General features: G+C 52.6%; 1 protein-coding gene across 1 annotated transcript in view; it reads right to left on the reverse strand.

The window, feature by feature from the left end:
- LOXL2 (lysyl oxidase like 2) overlaps positions 1 to 23,021 on the reverse strand; it is a 63,816-nt gene that overhangs the window by 1,353 nt on the left and 39,442 nt on the right. The window contains exons 7-12 of the mRNA XM_029937751.1: positions 15,917 to 16,084; positions 14,324 to 14,486; positions 9,264 to 9,507; positions 3,583 to 3,698; positions 2,361 to 2,497; positions 323 to 434 (exon numbers count right to left, since the gene is read on the reverse strand). Coding sequence (XP_029793611.1) covers positions 323 to 434; positions 2,361 to 2,497; positions 3,583 to 3,698; positions 9,264 to 9,507; positions 14,324 to 14,486; positions 15,917 to 16,084 — 940 coding nt within the window. The remainder of the gene's footprint in view (positions 1 to 322; positions 435 to 2,360; positions 2,498 to 3,582; positions 3,699 to 9,263; positions 9,508 to 14,323; positions 14,487 to 15,916; positions 16,085 to 23,021) is intronic.

The raw sequence follows: 23,021 nt of genomic DNA on the forward strand, positions 1-23,021 counted from the left end.
TTTTGAGGTCACATGCATAATGAGATGGCCTGAGCTCCAGCCTGGTTCTGTGCCTCCCTCCTTCCCTGCCAGAGCTGGCTGCGAAAGCCCAGCCTCTGTCCAGGCCTTATGTGTCTACAGCTTCCTTCCTGTGCATGGGGATGGGAGGCTGGCTCCATTCCCTGCGTGCTTTCCCCAAATAAGGAAGCTGCTTTGATTCCTGGACAAAGGGCAGTTCTTGCCTGTCTCTTGGAGGGTGGGCCGCAGGGAGCGGGGTGGGGGCTGCAAGCCTGGGGGCGGCCCTGCCGTGCTGTGCTCCCCCACCAGTGCCCAGGGACCTTACCTATGTGGCAGTTGTACATCCAGATGCGGTGGCCATCGTAGCGGGTCCTGCACTTCATGATGTTGTTGGTGTAGTCAGACTCTGCAACCTCGTAGTTGGGGTTAATGACAACCTTGGGGGAGAGTCAGGCCAGAGGGGGCTGCTGAGTCCTGCCCTGGACACCCTCCACCCCAGGCCCAGGCGATATGGAGACCAGCCCTGTCTCCAGAGTCAGGGTAACCTCATGAAAAGAAGCATGACAAATGCTATGCTCAAAGAGCAGCCTGGGGCAGGACTAGCCAGAGATGAGGGGTCAAGGCACGGAGGAGTAAGAATGTGCACCTCTATTTGCTGCTGTGTGATTCTCACATACACACACCCTCCCACAAGTAGGCCTTCAGAAAGGGGTTACCTTCTCCTGGGTGCCCGGGAGGTTTGAGGTTAGTAGAGGCAGGAGCTGGGGCCCAGGGAGGCCACAGAACAGGCTGTTGAGCTGTTGATAGGAACTAGGAGGGAGCTGGGGAGCAGGACGTGCTGAGATGGGGTGGGGACAAGGACCTGGCTGTGTGCTCCTGGAGGTGGGACTTCACACATGTCCCTGCCTCTGAGCCTCTGCCTTCTGAACCTTTGCCTGCAGGCCCTTCTGCCTGGAAGACACGTCCTCCTTCCCTCTGCTCTCTCCCGCCCTTGGCAGCATTACTGAGGTCTGCTCTCAGGTCCATGTGGGAATGGAGAGGGCCAGTGAGTCCCGGGCCAGGGCTACCACACATCTAAAGTTCCATGTCTGTCCCAAGGGAAATAATCTTTTCCGATAATCAGAGCCACAAACATGCTCCCAAGAAGTTAACTCGCTAACTATAGGCAGGGGTCAAGAACACAGATACAGAGGTGATGTGGCCTGGCCTTGCCTGGCTGTAAAATGAGGGTAGTAGTACCCTTCCTTGGGGGATTACATTCATTCACAGGGTTTAGGCCTGGCCTGGCCTGCCATCAATCTTTAATGAGCCGTGAATGATACACATTCACCCAGCAAAGTGATAGCAGACCTCAAACGCAAAACCCCATGCGCAGTGTACGTGCACAGAGACATGGATATTCATTCTTTTTAAATAAAGAGCACTCTGCTCTTTGGTTGGGCCTCTCCAAGTCTGCGGTTTTGGGTTTGTGGGTGGAAAAGTGCTAGGCTGTCTGATTTCCAGCCTCTGAAACTGCTCGCGAAAACTTTAAAAGCGCCTCTGTGGTCACTTCTGTGCAGGTGTTGGTTCTTCTCAGGGCCATCTACAGGGTGGGGACCATGGGCCAGGCTCCAGGCTGGCTGAATGCCCCTTGGGAAAGTTTTCAAGGCAGAATGACACATTTCTGGTCACCCAGTTTGCCACCCAACGGAGCAAAGCTCGAGAGCAAGAGGGGTGGCAGCTTAGGAATGTGACGGGGCAGCAGAGAGCGCCGCAGGCCGGAGTGCACCTGTGCTCCAGACAGAGCGATGCCAGGAATGCGGTGCCCCTGCTCCCATGCCAGGGGCACGGCTGGAGCATGCTGCTGTGTCTGCAGGAAAGCAGTGGAACTGTCCCCTCTGCAGACCCTTTTGTGAGGTCAGCTTTTCTGGGAGAGACAAGCCACGGACGCTTGCCAGTCAATGAGCTTGCTTTCAGCCTTGACAGCACAGACAAGGGAGGGTGAGGGCACTGGGAGAGACGGGGTGGAGGTGAGAGTCTGTGCCGGAGGACACCCCGGGTGTGGGTTGCCTGAGAGTTTGTGGAACAAATTCTCAGCCTGAGGACCAAATCTGGCTACGCGTGCATTTTGATTCGCAGGTGCCAGGTGTTAACTGAATGCGGATGTCTCAGGCGGTTGGCAGCTCCCCAGGGGCTTTGCCTGCCTCACATACTTAGGTCACCTGATCCACTGTGATGTGCTGGCCCTGGGTATGGGGCTCCTGGCCTCCTGGCACATGTTTTGTGTTTGGACACCAGCAAGAGGGGGGCTGTCTCCCCCGTCGCCAGGGAAAAGGCCGCTCCTCCCATCAGCAGGGGCTGGAGCCCCTTCCTGCCCCCCTCACCTGGAACAGGTAGTCTCCAGGGGGTACGTCAGTGATGTCGACCCACTGGCAGTCGATGTCATGGCGATACATGTCCCAGCAGCCCATGGTGATGCCCTGCTCACCGAAGTTGGCACACTCGTAATTCTTCTGGATATCTGCAGGCAGGGGCAGAGGGAAGCCTGCTCACCATGCACCCTGGCCCCACTGCCCTCCGTGCTGTCCCCCACCAAAGAGCCCTAAGAAGGCCTGCTGGGTGGGGGATGTTCCCAGAGCCCACAGTCAGCAAATCTCTTCCTTCCCCCAAGCCCTCAAATCTCTGCTGCTTCTGGGCTTGGCATCCCATCCCCGCTGTGAGGGTTTCTGATCCATTCCCATTTCATCGGAATCCCTGCCTTGATTCCCACATCCCACCTGTCCCTTTAGGCCCCAGGCTGGTGCCCCCTCTTCCATGAAGCCTTCCCTGGCCACTCTGGCATTTCCACTAGCCTGGGAATGGAGTGAATGTCTATCTGGGATAGTGATGGTGCTGATTATTTAGCTTAACGTGGGGGTCATCTTGCCACCCTCTGGCAATCAGCCCTTGGATGCGGGCCCAGGTCTGGTTTGCAGATCTGACCCTTAGTGGGTCAGCTGGTTGCCAGGCACATAGTGCTCAAAATTCCATTTGTTTGTGGCATGTCCATGACACATTTATTGAGAGGCTACCATGTCTGGGCACTGCTCTGAGCACTGGGTATGTGGAAGGGACTCAGTGTGTCTCTCCTTGAGGCCCAGCCAGGTTGGGATGCCAGGAGGCGTGCCCACAGGTGATCACAGCGCAGTCACAGTGGTCACCTAGAGGCGTGGGCAGAGAGCTGCCTCTGTCTAGGGGAGTCAAGAGAGTCCAGGAACCCCCGAAGCGGGTCTTTTGGGCTTGGACGTGGAGAGCATGAGCCTGTGGGGCAGGGGTACTTGGTGCTGGGACACAGGGAGAAAGGCTGTGGCAGCCAGACAGAGAGGGACCATGTGCCAGGGCACCGTGCAGACCCACCAGTGCCCATGAGCATAACTCTGGGGAATCCTTCGTAGCCAGGCCTTTTCTGCATAGCTGGGGCCATGGAAGGCCCTGACTGGAGAAAGGTCACAGGGAGAGTGAGCAGCGGCCAGGGGGACAGAAGCCAGCATCAGGCCCGGCTCCAGGACAGGTGGGGGCGTTTGAGTCCCTCTGAAGCCACTGCCCCCACCCCTGCCACAAAGATACCTCCTTCGCATTCTGTGTCCTCCAAGCAGAAGCTGGCTTTGTGGCCCTCTGCCACCTTGGTGCCATTGAGGTTCAAGAGGTCATAGTGGGTGAACACCTCCATGCTGTGGTAGTGCCTGGAGAGAGAGACCCCCCGAGTCAGCATCTGGAGGGGCTGCCCTCCCCGCCTTCTCCCTGCAAACAGCGTGGTCCAAGCGGGGTCCAGGCCTGAGGAAGGGGAGGGCAGAAGCAGAGGCCGCTGAGCGCTAACCGCTAACTGTGGGGCTCCAGTGGCACCCCCTCCAGCCCAGGCCCTGCTTGCTCACCGGCTCAACGGGAGCAGCCATGTACGGAATGCAGGACGTCTTCGTGAGGATTCAAGACGTAAACTGGTGAGCACCCAGCCTGGCATATAATCAGCTCAATAAATTAAGCTCTCTAGGTACACCTGGCTGGCTTGGGAGCTTAGGCGTCGGGCTCTTGATTTCAGCTCAGGTCATGATCTCACGGTTCTGAGTGAGCCCCACATCGGGCTCTATGCTGATAGCGTGGACCCTGCCTGGGATTCTCTCTCTCCCTTTCTCTCTCCCTCCCTCCCTCTCTCCCTCTCTCTCTCTCCCCTCCCCTCCTCTCTGCCTCACCCCTGCTTGTGCACACACACTCTTTCTCTCTCAAAATAAATAAACTTTAAAAATTAATTAAGATATCTGTAATAAGTGGTTTTCATAGCCCTCCAGGGGTACTAATGTGGCTCTCCTGGACCACTGCTATTTGGTACGCTTACTGCAGACTGATAAAAGTGATCTTTTAATGTCTTTTGAAAACTTTTTGAAGTGGGAATTTGGTGGGGAGGGAAGAACCGAAAGGGGAGGACACCTGGAGGAAGGGGGAGAGGCGGGAAGTGCGGGGTATCAGGATCAGCCCCTCACACAGCCCAGAGTCAGGCAGCAGATGGGAAAAGGAGGCAGCGAGGCCTGAGGCCTCGGCACCCCCGCACCAGCTAGGGGGTGAGCCTCAGGACTCAGTGCTCCTGGCACGGGCCTCACAAAAAGGGGCAGAGAGGGCCAGGGAAGGAGCGGAACATGGCAGGCACATCCTGGGGGCCCGGGAGAGAGGAGGGAAAACTCATGTGACCCAGCTGCTCTAGCCGCACGCACTGTTTACATAACAGTGTACCATCTCTTGGAAGAATTGAGACCAGATGCAGGTTCTTGGAAAGTGGTGCACTTAGTTCAGAATAAACAATGGGGACAAGGCTGCTGCTTGTTGGCAGGGGCCTCCCAGAGGCCCTCTGCGGCCAGGCCCAGTGGAGGCTGCAATGTGTGTGTCACCGTCGTCTGCAACTACTTGAACACACTCGTCTCTGCCATTGCAGGGACACTGGGGGAACACGGGGAAACAGAAGCAAGGGGCTCTCAAGGCACGGGGAGAAGAATGCCTGGGTGTGTTTTTGCACGACCCGAACTTCTTCCTCAGGAAAGTGGGAATGGTAACAGGACCCGCTTCAGGGGCACCGGAAGGACTGGGTCACACAGGGCTTGTAACGGAGCGGTACGCAGCACCTGTCAGCTCTCTCGCTGTCACTCTGGCCCGTAGTACTACCACCCCCATCACTACTATTCCTACTGCCATTCCCAGGCTTCCTCAACCCCCAGCCCCCCGGGTCTCGCGGGGCTGGCCTTGGAGTACGGCAGTCAGGACAGAGGAAAGAGAGGAATTAAAAGGATTGGTTTTCTGAGAGGAAATTAAAGGCTCTTTCCCCTTCCTCCTATGTTTGCTTGCACTAAAAATAATGTCAGGAATTCCTAAGTTGGGCTTTTCCCAGGTCGCTCATGTTTCTGTAAAAGCGATGCTGGGCCAGGGGCCCCCCAAGAACATTCACAAGGATGCATTTTGTGGCAAGCTGAAGTGATGACTTTGAACGAGTCTATTTTGGCTTCTTGAAGGAGCAGGATGAGACATGAGGTCTGACTCATTGCCTAAAACATGTCTGCATCTTTCAGAGAGGGGTTTATGTTACCATGTTTACAGGCTGGAAAGACTGAAGAGAAATAGGTTTATGTTCCGTTGTCTAAACAAAATTCAGACAGAGTCCACAGATGGACTGTTGTAAGGCTGACCTTCTCCTGCTCCTCCTGCTTCCTGCACACTTGTTTAAGAGTCTTCCCCAGCTCTTCACTTTTTCCCCCGTGAACACTAGGAGGCGACAGCTGGTTTGGAGCCTCTCGATCCTAGCTAGCTGCAGTCCTGGAGCTTCTGTGCTTTATCTCCGGGACCCCAGGGCCCCGTCTCCCTCCCTGATGGCTTGCTGTGGAGGCCAGGGGCACCCCCAGACTATGTACCCCAAGAGATATAGATGGGGCCACCAGGAAGACAGGAGGACATGTACTAGTGATGAGGGCATACTCCCTCTTTCCAGGCTGAGGTGTCCTGACTTTTGTAAGTCTTAAGAGGACGCCTGATCCCTGGGGTAGACCTAGGGAAATTCCGACTTGGAAAGAAATTCCAGAGCCTAAGAAGAGAGAGCATAACCTGACACTTGGTGCAAGTCATTGTAATCTGGCTAAAAGGAAGGATGACCTTCTACCACAAGACTCGAGAGCTCAGTGTCCTAAGACAGGGTAGCAGGGGAGGAAGGAGATGATGAGTCTGTGGAAGACCCACAAAGCTGGTCCAGAGGAAGATGGCAGGTTTTCGTACATCCTTTGTCATTCTAGGTTGTTGGGGGCCCAGAGGAGACTCTGCATCAGAGTCTGTGCACACTGTAGAGGAGCTGCTGTCACCCTTCATCCTGTCCCACACCAGCCACATGTCACAGAACGACAGTCCTGGCTGGTGCTCAGCTGCAGTGGCGACAGTGTTCTGTCATGAAGGGCGGGGGCCTTCCAGTCACCCCACCCTGCTTTCCCCATGTGTGAGGACGAGCCCTCTGGCCAGGACAAAGCCCTATGGATGGGATGAGGACCTAACATGAGCTCACAGGGGCCACATTGCATCTGTGGTGCTTCGATCTGACACAGGGCCTGCTCTGCACATGGCAGAAATAGGGCAGAGTGAATGAAAGTCTCTGCTCCTAGCAGGGCTGTCCCTGACTCGCTGGGCTGGCACCTGTGCTGGACACCCACCTCCCCGCCGCCAGCCCCCATGCCTCTCCGGGGGGCTTCCTGAGGTGTGAGAGCTTCACAGCAGCGCTGCTCTGTGCCTGCCTTCGTCTGGACCCCACTGAACCTGATATGACATGATGTGACATGATGTGCCAGTTAAAGAGGTGTGGCCCCACCCCCTGGGGCGCAAGTGGCAGGAGGGCACACCCGGCCAGGATGATCAACCAAGGGCATAATGCATAGGAAAGAGAACAGCTCAGGGCACTTTTTTCTATGTCTGGTCAGCAAGGCAAGTGCTAAGGTCGGTCTTCATGTTTCATTTTAAGGCTTTCAAAGAACACAGTTCTATTCCCACTGAACCATCAATTCAATTGGGAGTGATAATTTTCCCCATTCATACTAATTTGAGCCAGGGTTCTCAGCTTTGGCTCCACAGTCTGTAAGTCTGCTGAGATAGGGTATTAAATCTTCCAGAAAGAATTTGTTTTGAGTGGGGGAAGGGCCTGCTTTCATCAGACTCTCAAAGGGACCCAACGAGGATTTGCAACCACGAGTCCTATTGAAAGGTCCTCCCCCAGAGCCTGGAGAAGCCCCCTGGTGCTCTGGAGGCCAGGGTCCAGGGGTGCCCACTCATGCTCCCTGAGATCTTATGGTCACAGGCTCTCAATTATAGACCAGGAGGGGGTGGCTTGAAGGGACATATGCTTGGCCAGCATGTTTTTTCCACCCATCCCTCCCAAAGCATTGACAGGAACATCTGTAAGCAAAGAAATGAAATAGACATAGGAAAAGCAGGGGGTGGGGTGGGGTAGAGATCGGAATGCCTGGGGCTCCAGATCAGAGGAAGCAGTTCCATGGTGTCGCCATGTGTATTCTTAGAGGACAGGCCATTGCTCGGAGAGCAAGCGTATGTCCCACAGAGACTCCTTCCATGTAATGTCTGAGGGTCCGCCATGTGTGGGATGGAGAGGCAATTATGCTCCACTTATAATAAGCAGCGTCAGCCCCCGCAGGCCCAGGGCACCCACCACGGGTTCTCTAAAGGAAATCGGGCACCAATATGGTCATGGCTTTAGTTTCACTCTTTGCCTTCCCCCCTGCAGAAGCCTGGCATGCTTCTATACAAAGACCAACACTTCTCTGGCTAGTTAGGACATTCAAAACATAACTGATAATAATTATAAAGGAAAATCAACACCCTAAGTTCTATCAGAGTCTTTTCTTTTGAAACAGACTGAATGGCACTATCCCAAGACTGATTTGAATGTGACTGGACCGTCAGCTGTGACAGGAAAAAGTAGACAGGGATAGTTTGCTGATGAAGACTGAGCAGAGGTCAGAGAGCACACGCTCCGGGGTCCCGGGGTCAGACAGATAGGAGTGGAGGATCCCCGTTAGGTAACTTCTCGTGTTACCCTGGGCAAGCCATATAGACACCGAGCCTCCATTTTCTTACCCTTGAAAATGAGGGCTCCATGTGCCTGGCACTTAGAAGGGGGTCGGTACCTGTCAGTTCTTATGTCTCTCATAGTAGCCGCTACAGTTCCAAGCTGGAAGGGCGCCTAGCAATCAGCCGGGCTGAGTCAGAGTCAGACTCTGACATGAGATGCGCACATCACGGGGGATGCTGACAGAATGCAGATTCTGATGGGAAGGCGTGCCGTGGGCAGGCTCTGCCAGCCCACGGGCCTTCCCATGAGACACAGGGACCAAATATAACAGCTGTGTTGCTGAGCAGGGACTGGTGTACAGGAGGGGCTTGCTGTGGACTCTCAGAGGCATGGCTGCCCTGTTGCACACCCCTTCATTTTCACAAGTGTGCTCACTTCTGTACCTTCTACCTGCCCAACTCAGGCCTCAGCAAGAAAATGCGAACGAGCTGGGGCAGTGGGTTCTGGATTGGAGTAAGAATCAAGGCAAAGCAAACAAAAAAAAAGAAAGAAAGAAAAGGCCAGGAGATGAATGGGGTGGCTTATGTGGGCTCCAGCTAGGGCTGGCTCTAGGCTTCACTCCATTCTTGAGCAGGATTTACAGCACTGGGACCGAGTCCACAGACCGAGGGCTGGCAGGGACACTGGAGGTCCCGGGTGATGTAGCACAGATGGCCTGACATCGCACAGCTGTTTAGAGGCACAGCTGGGTTGAGAGACGAGGTCCCATGACTACTGGGCCTAGAACTCTCGTCTCCATACCCACTGTCTTCCTCGACATGTTTAAAATACATTGCTGAATGAACCCAGAGGCCAAAAATTGCAGAACTCCCAAGCACCCTGCGGATCATGAACTTGTTGTGGATGCACTTGAAAACCACTGACCAAAGAGTCAATGGAGGGTCATCGAGTCCTCAAAAAAAGTTCTGTTTCTTAACATTAGAGGCATTGGAGGCAAGAAAGAGACTGGGCTCAGGGAAGGGGGGGTGGGCCAGGGCAGCTGAGAGTGGAGAATGGCTGGAGACAGCCCCTCCAGTGTGGGAAGACCCTGCCTCCCAGATGGGTGGCCTGTCAGCTCTCTCCGGGCACCCTGAGACTCTGAATCCCATCTGGGCCCCGCAGCATGTGGGGCCAGGGCAGCTCGCCAACAGTGAATAGCGGGGCTCACCTGTGGCAGTCGTGCCAGATCCACGCATGACGGCCGTTCTTGGGCCGGAAGTCAGACTGCCCATTGTTGTGGATCTGGGAGGAGAAGCGCAGGAGCCGGCGGTAGCCTGTGGTGGGGTCGGTCCGGGCAGCCGAGGCAGACAGGCAGTTCTCCTCCATGGCACACTGGAGCATGAACATGGGCCGGTCCTCCAGGTAGGTGCTCTGCTGGACGATCTCTGCGTTGAGGACCAGGTCAGGGGCAGCTAGGGAGGGCCGACACGATGTTCAGACAAGACCTGACACCCCTCCTCGCCTCCCCAGCACCATCCGGGACTGGCTCATGGCCCTCAATGTCACTTTCCTTAGGAACGCCACCCCAAATTCCTCTTCCCTTCTCTGCAGGTCCTCTTGGACGCCTCTGCAGTAATCAGTGCAAAGTGGTGCAAACTGGTGGGCAAAATGCTGGCAATCGTTCAGTCAGGGTGATGGCACATGAAAGTTCATTGTATTGTTCTCTACTTTGGGGTGGCTGGAGATTTTCCATCATAAACAACAAACAATAGCAATGACAGCATGCCTCCCTGAGGGAAGAGCACCATTAATACCTTGGTCTGATTCTCCTGGGAATGATACAAATACAGTCTAAAACATGCGTAATATTGTATGTAGACTCACAGTCTGCTAATATTGTTTCCCTTAAAAATACACTTTGTGGTATTTCCTTGTTAATACATATCCATTACAATGTACATTTCATGGCTACATAATATTTAATTCATAGCCCTAACTCATATTTTTAGATGCCTGGTTGCTTGACATTTTGCACAGTTAAACATCTTGTAGTAAATCTGTATTTAACTGTAGTTATTTCTTTAGAATGTATTTCTATAATTGAAATTGCCAGGAGGAAGGTCTGCATGTTTTCAAGGCTCTGATGTATATTGCCAAATCACCTTTTTTTTTTTTTTTAATGTTTGTTTACTTTTGAGAGAGAGCACAAGTGGGGGAGGGACAGAGAGACAGGGAGACACAGAATCTGTAGCAGGCTCCAGGCTCTGAGCTGTCAGTACAGAACCTAATGTGGGGCTCGAATCCACAAACTGCAAGATCATGACTGGAGCCAAAGTCGGAAGCTCAACTGACTGAGCCACCCAGGCGCCCCTGCCAAGTTACCTTCTTAATGGATCCTTTCAGTTTCCACAGGAAACTATTATTTTTTTTAACTTACTAAAATTTTTTTAATGTTTATTTATTTTTGAGAGAGAGACACAGAGAGCAAGTGCAAGCGGGGGAAGGGCAGAGAGACAGGGAGACACAGAATCCAATGCAGGGCTTGAACTCATGAACTGCAAGATCATGACCTGAGCCAAATTGGAAGCTTAACTGACTGAGCCACCCAGGTGCCCCTAGGTACTTCTTTTAAAACAAAGCTTGATTTACTCAGCACACTGCACATAGCAGGTGTTAAAAAAAAATTACCAATGGTTACAGTCTATATTTGCTAAATAAACAATTCTATTAGAAGGTTTAGCTTCTATACAAAAGGGTTAACTGTAAGTTTCCCTTTAAAAGGCAGATTCCATTTACTATTCCTAGTACATTTCAATTCACAAAATTATTATATATGATGTACAACCAGATCCATCCTTTAATTCCCATCAAGTTGCTTGTATATGTCTGAAGTGGTGTGCACCTGTGAGCTTTGCTTCTCTCAAGTCCGCCAGAGCCTGGGGTGTCCCCCCTCACCTCCCAGCTGCATGTGGAACACAGCAGCTTGTCAGGACACAATTCTGACACGAGGCTGGCACCTTCTAGAGGGAAAATCCACCTGCAAGGCCTGGATGTGGAACTGAAGGGCACAAAGGGGGTGCACTGATGGGATGTGGGTTAGGGAGTGGAAGACGTAAATCAGAAGTCCCTTATTTGCTGAGAAATAGTTCCTCTTGGAGGGCATACCCCAGGTTGCAGCACTGCTGATACTGGGTGTTCTGGGCACACTTTTATTGGAGGGTGTTATAAGTCTCTTATTCATTGTCTGCACGCTACTCAGTACTCACCGGACAGCCTCTTTGCTTACTTCTGAGCTGAGCAAATGGGTCTCCATTGCTCTCTCCTCTTTCTGGGAGGAGGCCAGCCCTAGCTCCAGCTCAGACATACTCTGCAGTTAGCAGGGAGCCGGGGAGCCGGGCTCTCAGCACCTGCCATAGAATAGAGCCTTGACCTCCCTAACATCCAAAATATCCACCAGCAGCTCATCTGAAGCATGAATTCACCTGCCCATCCACCAAGTGTTATTACAGTGCACACTGCACTGGGCTCTCTGGACAGTGCTCAACAAGGCAGACCTTACACTGTGGCAGGAGAGACAAAAGCACATACTACTTACTTACTTACGGTCGTGTACAGGGCTAGAAGGAGAAATATGGAGTTATGACAGGGGGACCCAGTTTGGGGGAGGGGTCAGGAAGAATTTCCCCCGGAGGCAGTTACATTTTTGTTGCTCCCTGGAGGATGAGTGGGGATTATAGAAGTATCTCTACAATGTCAAGTAGCGTGTGCCAGGCCCCTGAGGCATGAAGGAGGATCAAAGCCTGTGTGGTTGGGACATGGAAGAGGGACGGGGGGTGGGGGGGTTGGGGGGGGTGGAGGATGGTCCAAAATGAGGCTGGACAACACCCACCTTGTGTAAATCCCGGCACAAGTGTGTAAGTTCACCTGAGTGCTATAGAAAAGCTTGGACAGGTTTGAACAGGACGGAGGCATAAGTAGGAGGCCAATATGGATTCCGGCTTCTGGGAGGGGGAGCAATCGGAGGGGCACATGTTGCTGTGGGGATCCTGCTGAGGGGCCTCTGCAGTAGGCCGTAGAGGGAGTCGAGAACACACGGAAAGGTGAAAATGAAATGGATTGTAAATGGGGGGTGGGTGGGTGAGGAGGAAGAAAGAGGGAGATCAAGAAAGACTTGCAGACATAGGGTGTAGCTGGTTGGATGAGAAAAGGAATTATGAAGGGTTGCCTGAAGTATGTACTCTCTCTGAATACTCTAACATGCATTAAGCCAGATCAGTCAAGAGCTGTGTTCCTGGCCCAAATGGCTACAGACCTCCCTGTAGTCACCCTGAGTGATGCCTTTAGCCTAATTTGAGGGGTTCTCAGAGCCCCATAAAACTTTTCATCTGTCACGAGGATGTCAAGAGCCCGTTTATCTTGTTAACTGTCCACCTTCATGAGAAATTCCAACTTGGTAACTAGAACAGTGAGCTTCTCTTATCTCCTGAGTTTGTTTCTATTTCATGGATAGTGGTATTGATGACCAGGTTTCCTTTTTTCCTTTGGCTGTTAGGAAGCTCATGGTGAATTTTATGACCTCCCAAGAGTAAATGTATAGGACTCCACACTACAAATTTTTTATTAACCTCTCTCGGTTCCATTTTGAGCCACTACTTTTTGCCAACCCCTATTTTCTTGTTGTTTTTTAAAATGTTTATTTGTATTTATTTTGAGAGGGGAGGGGTTGGTGGGAAGAGCAGAGAGAGAGAGAGAGAGAGACAGACAGACAGACAATCTCAAGCAGGCTCTGTGTCATCAGCATGGAGCCTGACATGGGGCTCGATCTCAACCTCGAGATCATGAACTCAAGAGTCGGCAGTCAGGTAAGCATCTGACTCAGGTCATGATCTTACGGTTTGTGAGTTTGGTTCCCACGTTGGGCTCTGCACTGACAGCACAGAGTCTGCTTGGGATTCTCTCCCTCTCTCTCCCTTCCCTTCCCCCACTTGCACTCCCTGTCTCTCTAAAAAATAAATAAACATTAAAAAAAAAGAGTCAGACTATTAACCTACTGAGCCACCTGGGCTCTCCTTTTGTGTCTGCTTTTCTCTTATGCTACCTTTTACTGAGGTTCATATTATCTTAATTTCCTTTTGGAAATGATGGTATATTACAAAATAAAATAAACTAAGAAGCAAAGAAAAGGCTCCTGACGGTTTCTCTCTGCTAGGACATTCTTCCTAGGGGTAGGGGAGGGGACTGGCAAGGGAGGGGATCTGCTCATCTCCTCAGATGGGACACGATAACTTGTGCTGTCTGCCAAGAGAAGCTCACCCCGGGGTGGACAGTCCCTCCTTACAAGGCTTGGGTGGGTGAGGGAGTCTAACAGGGCCGATGGGCAGGTGCAGCTCCCTGAGCCCAGGAGTACTCTTCCCTGATTCTCCATGACAGTAAAAGACATGCATCATTGTTTAATGTGCATGTGTACATATTCGTTGTCACATTTAATTTCTAGTGTCTTAGAAAAGACAACTGTTGATCATTGTGGTTAACTAACAGTGCCAGGTCAGCTAATAAATAGCGGGTGGGGGTCTGGTCTCCAGTTCTCTGGCCAGATCCTGGGCCTCTGCCACCTCCCGGATTCACGAGGGAGAAGGCTAAGTGTGGTTTTATAAGGAGAGGGGTGGGGAGAGCAGAGTCTGGGCATCAGGAGGGCAGCATGCCCACAAGGCTGCACGGCTCACCCTTTCTCTCAGTATGGAAGGGAGCCTTCATGGGCCGAGTCATTCTGAGTGCGGGTGGGGTTTCTCCTTCTGTGTTTTTAGGCTCTCTGGGATTCCCCGGGGAGTCACCCGGAAGCTAAGTTGCCTCCAAGGTGTGAAAACAGGAACTGGTCTTCGGAGCAAGGTTGAGAGGAAAGAAGCCAGCACACGTGGAGCACCTCGTATATGCTTTGTCTACCTCACTGCCCTCAGAGACATCCTCCGAGGAAGGTGCAGTCTTCCTCGTAAACTGGTAAGAACAAGGAGTTCTCAGTCACTTTGTCTACACTGGCCCTGCCATTTGAACCCAGGGCTCTCAGACTCCCAAGTCCCTTCCTCCTGCTTGTCTTTCCACTGTCAGCAGGCAAGTTGTGAGGTTGCAGGTGAGGAGTATCTCCCCCCACCTGACTGTTTTCACCTAACATGAATCTCTGCTTTCCTCTTTGACCCTGCTCGCGGCAGACGCCCCAGAACCTTGCAAGGAATAACCAGTGAGGCTCTTTGGAGCCTGGCAGGGAGGGTGGGACAGGACCCCAGGGCCGCTCACTTTCTGAGCAGGCGACTCCAGCCCCATACTGCACCGCGCCCTGGGGGCAGGTCACATCCTCATCGTGACGGCAGTGCGCCAGGGACAGCTCCGTTCCCGAGCACTTCACTCCACTCATGACCACTTTGTTGGCGAAGATATTCCCCTGCCAATACCAGGTCTCCTGGATGAAACAAAAGAGATGAGAAGTGGGTCACCTTGAACTGTCACTTTCTCATATTCTGTCAACTTTCAGCCTTACAAAAATCCCCAGGCTAAAGCTAAATGAGCCCCATTTTTTCCAGATGGAGACAGCTACAGCATGAACAGCCATTCACCCGGCACATGCACTTTGCTGGTGGCAGAGTGAGGGAGACGCCCACCCTCTGGTTCTGCCCCTACAGGGAAGGCATAGCTAAGACTTTGGCCAAATAGTTGCTGAATGCTGTGCATCAGAAATGTTAGGCACCTGCAACTCATGCTGCTTGCTTCCCTGCCCTGTGCCCAGGGCAGACATGACTAATCAATCATAGCACTCTCTCCTCTAAAACCAATATGCTCTCAAGATCCTCAACACAGGGCTCCTGGGAGACACTGCCAAAAATAGTGGGACAGGCACTCCACTAGAGAACACTGTTTTTCCACTCCCTTCGGAGCCCCAGAGAGTGCCTTGGCTGGTCAAAGCAGTATGAACAGAGACAGTATGGGAAGCCAGGACCCCAGAGGGCATGGGCAGGGCTATTGGAGGCCTGTCCTTCCTGAATGCCGGAGGAGGAGCCACAGGGCAGCCTCTGCTCAGGACTCTACTGCTGCCCTGAACCTGGCCAGCCTGCAGCAGAGTTAGGCTCAGCAAGGCTGCAGAGTTGTCCCGAGTCCCTCCCTAAGAAATCTCGTCCTGGGGGACAGGGCCACCTGGGCACAGGAGTTGGAGTCAGGGTTAGCAAAGGAAGATGCGGGCTTTAGGCCATTTTCCTCTTCTGTGAGAAGGTACGGGAGCTGGGATATTGAGGACCTGAGACTATTCGTTCCATGTCACAGGGAGACCCACTGAGGCGAGGAAGGGTGGCTGCTTTCTCCTAGACCATTATCCAGCAGGCTGGGGGATGGGTACAGTTGGGAATAAACCTTGAGCCTCCTATCTCTGGCTCCTCATCCCCCCAGTCTTGTTCTAACAATGTCAAGGGAACAGAAGTCAAGGGTTTTTGAAGCCAAAGGGCTTCTTGCCTTTCCTCTGCTGCCTTCCAATAGGGGCAGGGGCTTTGCTGCCTTCATCTGAGTCCCTCTCTTTAAGGAAGGGGCTGGGGGGATGAAGCACCACAGATGTGGGACAAGGCTTGGAGGTTTACCAGCCAATCCCTCGAGTGGACCCTGGAAACCAGAGTCCAGCCCCTTACTCTGTAGGGGGGAAACAGGCCAGAAGGGAGCATGACCTGCCCAAGGACTCGGGGCTGTGAGGGGCAGAGCTGAGGCCAGGATAAGGTTCCTACCCACCTCCCCTTCCCCCCACAGTGCAGGGCAATTCGTCTACCTTCTGGGTATCTGGGGAAGGTTCATGGAAAATATGGGCTGACTGAGAGGGGCAGCATCAGACTATTCAAGGCTAGGGCTTCTTACCTGGAAGGCATTGCTGGCAAAGCCCAGGCCCAGCTGCCGGCAGACCACCATGGCCTCCACAATGCCCCAGTTTTCACCACACACCGTCCCCCATACAAGGGACCCGTTCCTCTCCACCAGCACCTCCACCCGGCCCTCGTAGGGGTTCCGGCCCCCGTTCAGGCGCAGCTGTGGACAGAGAGAAAGGCATGGTCAGCAGGTGGAGACAGAGGGGAGCTGTGCCGCCATATTGCCATCAGTCTCAATTTCCCCAAGCCAGTGGGTCCCTCCCTGGGACACAGCTGGATTCAAAGCATCACTGAGAGCCTACTGTGTGCCCCTATCGTGCCCAGCATGGTCTTACATATTAAGTCCCCACCCACAAGCATCCTGGAGCCTTAGGAGCCTGTGTGGCCAGAGGGGAGGCACCCCTGAGCACCACAGTGGCACTGTCTCTACCGGCTGCTACCCTCCGTGAGACTGCCTGCAGGGGCTGCCCTTAGAATCAGACACTAGGGAGGATGTGTCCAGGGGCCTGAAAATGTTAGCAGTCCCTAAGACTCCTTCCTGGGCCCTTCTGTCATCAGCGCACCCTCCACTCAGCTGGTTTGAGTTCCCGATCTCATCTGCCCCCGCCCCCACTGTCCTCTCCACCAGAGCCCCCTTCTGAGACCCTGCAGCCAGCTGTCTATTTGACGGTTCCACTTGGCACCTTGGAAAGGTCCAAATCGGAACCTGGCATCTTTTCTGTCTCCACCTAAGCCTGTTCTCTAGCTCTGTCTCACTCCCTATTTCAGCAAAATATACTGCCAGCCACTCCAGGGGCAGCAAGCTTTCTATAAAGGGCTAGGTGGTATCTTAGGCTTTGGGGGCTGTATGCTCCGTGTCATAACGGATCAGCTATGCTGCGTAGCTTAAGAGCAGCCATGGCGGATGTGTAAATGGCCGGGCATGGCTATGTCCCAGGAAAACTATAATTAAAAAACCAGGCAGAGGGATAGGCTTGGCCTGCAAGCTCTAGTCTGCTGATTCTCAATCTGCTCTGTTATACAAGCCAGCGCCATCCCCCACCCCATCCTCAACCCCATCCTCTCTCTCTTTCCCCACATGCTGTCAAAATCTTTCTTCGTGGATTTTATCTTCAAAGTCTCTTTCCAATCCATCGCCTCCCTCTGGCTCTGTGCAGACCCCCTTGTCCTGGGCGCCATCACCTCCTGCCTGAGCCAGCCCTCCGCCCCTCTCCCTGCCCTACTCTGGACTCCATCACCCTATTTTCTAGTCAGAAGCCAGAGTCGTCTTTGAAAACCACCCAACCGTGTCACTTCCCTGCTCAGAACACACCAGAGGCTTCACTTTCCTCCATTGCTCACTGTTGCATCCTGTTCTCTGACCTCCAGGCATGTGGGCCTTCTCTCAGTTTCTGTGGCTACCCAACTTTTTTGAGCAAGTCACACATCTCACACAGAAGCCCACGGCATACAGATGCCCTTCTGCCTGGCTGATCTCTGTCCATCTTTCCGATTCCATACTCCACGACACTTCTCTCTCTCCAGGGTCAGGGCCCACATACACATTCCATTGCTCCCCACACGTTTCCTTCTTAGCATTTATTGACAGTTACAATTAAGCTAACTTACAGTTTGTTTAATGCCTGTCTCCTCTGCCGAAATATAAGCTCCAAAGGGCAGAGTTGCATTTGTGTGGTTTGCTGTGTGATCAATAACTAGGTGAGTACCTCACACATGTTAGGTTCTCCAACACCACTTTTGGAATGAATGAATAAGTGACCAAGCTTATGGACTGAAGGCATGGGCTAACTTATATGAGGTCACGCAGAGAGATGTGGAGGTTGGGGAAGGTTTCTAAAAATGCAATGCCTGATCCAAACACCCTACCCTCCTTCCTTTTATACATCTAGCAATACATTCCTTTGGGACAAGGCATGACATCTCCAGGAACCCTCAGCACATTGGGCTGTTGGCTCACCAGTTCTTAGCAGGCATAACTCCTAGGGCATGAGTCTCAATTCTTGTTATGGGCTTAGGGGTTGCAAAAGTCAGTGAGATCAGCTGGCAGCCATGATGCTAGGTTTATGTCCCAGGTTTGCTGAATGGAAGAATTAAATGAGATAATTCAGGGGCACCTGGGTGGCTCAGTCAGTTAAGTGTCTGATCCTGATTTTGGCTAAGGTCATGATCTCAGGGTTCATGGGTTCAAGCCCCATGTTGGGCTCTCTACTAATGACGTGGAACCTGCTTGGGGTTCTTTCCCCACTGATGCATGCTCACGTATGTTCTCTCTCTTTCTTAAATGAATTAAAAAAATAAATGAGATAGTTCATGTAACGTGCTCAGACAGGGCCTGGCACAAAGTAGGTGCTCAAGAAATATTAGCCATCATTATAGCCAATGATCTTTATTACATCATTAATATGGGAGTCCCATCAGATATTAAAGCTCTTTTCAGAAGAAATAGAAGGGGTCAGAGCACACAAGAAGGTGGCTAGCCTTCAGGAGGCCAGTGGGTGTCTCTGGGCTGAGGACCCGGGGTGAAGGGGGGTACTGGACACTGTCTTAGATATGGATTGTACTATACACATGACTAACATATCTTTGAGTTTATGTAAAAACACAAACAAATAAGATGAGCAGAGTCATTGAGAAAATCCCAGAATGACAGAAGGCAGGCAACTCAGCTCCAACATCCTAAGGAAAGGCCAGTGCCTTGGGCAGGGTGCATGTTAAAACCCATCAGGGACACCTCTGGGTAACCCCAGGCCAGCTCCTCTGCCTACCTGAGGTCTGCCTAACAAAGACCTTTACTTTCACCATATACTTCCTTTACATGCTTACTGAACTCTGCCCGTGATCCCAGCCCCTCCCCAGAGATGAAATCAGTTGTGCAGATTTCACCAGATCCATTCATGGAGCTGATATTCATTGAGCATTCACTCTGTGACAGGCACAGTGCTTGGCGCGGGGAAGTTTACAGATAGACTTCGAAGCACGTATGGCATCTGAAGGCCCTTGCAAGTCTCTTGTGGACATGAGTTCATTCTGCTCTCATGACTACCCTGCTAGGTCATCCCCATTCTACAGATGAGAAAGGAGAGTCTCAGATAAGGGAAGCGCCTCTTAATTGCCATACCAGACTACCTCCAACCACCGACGCTAAGCCTCCTCCTCCAGGCAGGGCTGATTTGTTTCAAAGTGGGGACCACTGACCCGAACTGAGGACCGAGTTGGGCCTTCACAGCCAGGCGGACGAGGAGGCATGCTGGCTGCGTGCTCTGGGCCTTGGGGCCTGGGCTTTAGTGTTCTCAGGTATTTCCTGTCCACTGAGGTCAGACTGACCCCCGAAGCTTCAAGACTCATGAAGGAACCTTATTTTGGGTCTCGTGAAACCCATCTCAGGTTGCCTCTCAGCAACTGCTACCTTGACAAGGAGCAGTCTGTCAGCCCCTCACACACACATGCCCTCTCCCTCCTCCACTGGTTCTGAGTCTCCTGGCCATGGGCTTTTGGACACTGTGTGAGGACAGACAGACAGACACCAGGGACTGTGACAGAGCCTGTACTGCAGGCCCTGCATCTAGGCCTCAGGATGAGCCTTCCCACAACTTGGGCTCTGATTTCAGGAGCTGAAGGTAAGCTTCGCTTCTCTTCAGGACATCCAGATCCCTCCCCTCCCCCTGTGTGATGCCCCCCTCCCTCCACCAAGCCCAGGGGGTGCACACTTGTGTTGGGCCAGCTTAGCACTGAAGCTCAGATACCAGCTAGCAGTCAAGTTCAAGAGAAGAATGACTCTCAGGAAGGTTTACTACTGGTTGAGGATTCCCTGTGGACTGTGCCCGCCTTACTGACTGCACGGAGGACAGTTGGCATCTCTGGCTGCTCCCTTCACAGGCCACTACCTCCTAAGACTGACATCATTTTGTCATCTCGAGATCAGTGAAGGGTGAGGATGGAGGAGCCAGAAGCACCCCTGTTCACACTTTGTCCTGCTCCCAGAGAGCACTGGGGCTCCCAAGTGCAAGGCCCCTGTGTCCATTGCTCTTTTGAGGAGGTTCTAGAAGACTCTCTCCTTCGTCCATCTCTGCCTGTGCAGCCCTCCCAAAGCTGGCTGGCCATGCGGTGGCATCCCTGTCCCGCATTCTAAAGCCAAGGGAAGTCGCAGAGGCTCTGGCTGAGGAACGAGGCTGCAGGCTGACTCATGGGGTCACCAGGGTTGAGTGGGGGGGGCTCCCTGAAGCCCTTCTCCAAGCTGCCATTGTGCTTAGGCCTGGAGCAGCCTTGGTGACAGTGCCCAGGTTTCCACAACTCGGGAAGGAATCTAAGCGCTTCAGGATGCACTTGGGGGCCTTTCCTCATTTTTCAGAGAAGACCAGAGGGAGCAAGAGGTGAGCCATGAAGCTCTCTCCATTCCCAGGGCCCCACTCCTAGGCACCAGCATTCTGGAAACAGCCTAGCCCGCTAGCTCGAGGCACTCTGACATCACCAGAGCCGGTGGAACCCAAGAGGCCTCAGGGCCTCACCCTTCCACCTCGTCACCCAGTGAGGATACCAGGGAAGGTCAATCCTCCTCAGAGTGTCTGAAAATAACCCAGGCGTTTCCCTTGCCCCATTCCCTGGGCTCTCGATGGCAGTAGTTTGAAAGAAGGGAGCGAGCTGCGGGCAGCCACATGTCCCTGAGCGTGAAGAGGGAAAGCAAAACACTTCCAGCCCGCAGAGAAGGGCAAGGCTGCATCATGTTTTGATAAGGTTGTGGTTAACCAGTCCCACACCTCTTTGCAGAGGTGAGGGAGTAGGAGGCGAGGTAACTGGCCCAGATGTTAGCGTGAAAGGAAGTGCGGACACTTTCTAACTCACATTCCATACGTGGGCTTGGTCCTGCCACCAGGCCAGGCCAGCCCTGTGGTTCAGAGGTGAACTGGAGGTCAGCAAGCGGGTCCCCTGGTGTGCTCACCTGCTGCTCCCCCAGCCTCCTCTGCTTGGCTCCTCCCTCCCGGCAGGGAGGGGAATGAGGCTTTGTTGTGACTGGATGCCCAAATCCACCGGGTTCCAAGTCTGTGGCCTTTTATTAGCCATTCAATAGACAAGTCAATTACCTCATGCACAGGGTTGGATGGGAAGCTAGGGAAATCCTTTCTCTCACCTCCTTATTTTCTGAGGAGCAAACTCAAGCCTCAAAGAAATAAGAATCAGCCAGGGAGTGAGTGTTGTTAACTGTGGCCTTGCCAGTGCCCTGCCCCGTAAAATTCATGTGCTGAAGCCCTAGCCCCTAATATGGCTGTATCTGGAGAAAGCGTGTTCTAGAGGTAATGGAGGTTAAATGAGGTGATCAGGGTAGGCCCTCGTTTCACATGACTGGTGTCCTTATAAGAAGAGGAAGAGGCACCCAAAATGCAGACACAGAGGTGGCACAAGGCCACAGTGAGAAAGCGGCCATCTGCAAGCCAAGGAGAGAGGCCTTGGAGGCAACCAACTCTGCCAGCACTTTGATCTTGGATTTCTAGCCCCTAGAAATGGGAGAACATAAATTTACTGTCTAAGCCACCCAGTCTGTGGTGTTTGGTTATGGCAGCCAAGGTGAACTAACAGTGATAAAACACGGGAATCCTGATTGCTCTATCTGGCATTGCCGCTGGCAGCCCTGGGAGCCTCATGCCAGGCCGTGTGGAAGGCTGGCCCACTGCCATACCAAGGACAACCAGACAGCCCAACACTTTCTTTCATAGGCAACCATCCCCATTTCCTTTCTAGGGGATGGCAACCAGGTGTAAAACTCCCCCATGCCGCATGCTTGCTCCGGGAGCCCCTGGTGCAGTCTGGAGGGCAAGGGTATGGCCATTGTGCCGGGAACGTGGTGTGTCCATTGGCATCGGGGAGCACATGGCCTGGCTCAGCCATCCAACCATAGAACGCATCTAGAAAATATCACTTTCTCTGGCCCAGGTCTTTCATTTGTGTTGGAAAGCCCACTCCAGCCAGCTCCGATCAGCCCAAAGTGAAGGGTACCACAGCATAACGGGACATGTGGCGTGTCACCTTCCATAGCTCTGTTATGGCTATCTTGGGATGCCCCCAGACAATTAGCGATGGTGAGCCTTCCCCGCAGCTGTGGGCTCGTGGCCTGTGCTCCTGCTCACCCACAGGCAAATGCATGGCTTGGCTCCGTGCTGTCAGGTTCATGTTCTTGGTCCCGTTGGGCAATGAACTGCACAACACATGCTGCGGCTGACCAGTTTAGCAGTGTCTTTGGCATGCTGGTGCCAAGGTCAAGAATCACTGTCAAAACAAGAACCCAACTGGGAAACCATCCGGCATCCTGGTATGTCTACATTTGCTCACTTTTACTTATTTTTATTTTTTGTAATGTTTACTTATTTATTTTGGGGGGGGAGAGAGCGCGAGTGAGCAGTGGAGGGGCAGAAAAAGAGAAAGAATCCTAAGCAGGCTCTGTGATGCCAGCACAGAGCCCAACGCAGGGCTTGAACCCATGAATCATGAGATCATGACCTGAGCCAAGATCAAGAATTGGAGGCTTAAGTGACTGAGCCACCAAGGTGCCCCCGCATTTGCTCATTTTCAAAATAAGTGCTTAAGGAGCACATGGGTAGCTCTGTTGGTTGAGCATCTAACTCCTGATTTGGGCTCAAGTTATGATCCCAGGGTCATGGGATTGAGTCCCACATCTAGATCCACCCTGAGCATAGAGTCTGCTTAAGATTCTCTCTCAAAAATAAAAAATAAATAAAAAATAAAAAAGTTTCTCTCTCTCCCTCTCCCTCTGCCCCCTCCCTGGTTCAGGCTCATGGGTATGCGCGTACGCTCTCTCTCTCTGAAAAAATTTAAATAAAAAATAAAATAAAAGAAGCACTTCTAACATGCTGGCCCTATAGCAGATAATGCTCTGGATCCAGACAAGTTTATGGTATAGTGAAGAGCAGTCGACAAGATGTTCTGGGCCTTTCTGTAGGATTGGATAGACTGAGAGAAATTCATCTTGCTGGTTACCCCAGTGGGAAAGATCGTCCACGCTAGCCATACAATGTAGGTTTTTAGAGACTCCATCTTGGGAAAGGAAGGGTGTGTCTCTGGTATAATGCTGTTAAGTTTCCCCTTTA

This window comes from Suricata suricatta, chromosome 1 (genome assembly GCF_006229205.1).
Source record: "Suricata suricatta isolate VVHF042 chromosome 1, meerkat_22Aug2017_6uvM2_HiC, whole genome shotgun sequence".
Lineage (NCBI taxonomy): Eukaryota > Metazoa > Chordata > Mammalia > Carnivora > Herpestidae > Suricata > Suricata suricatta.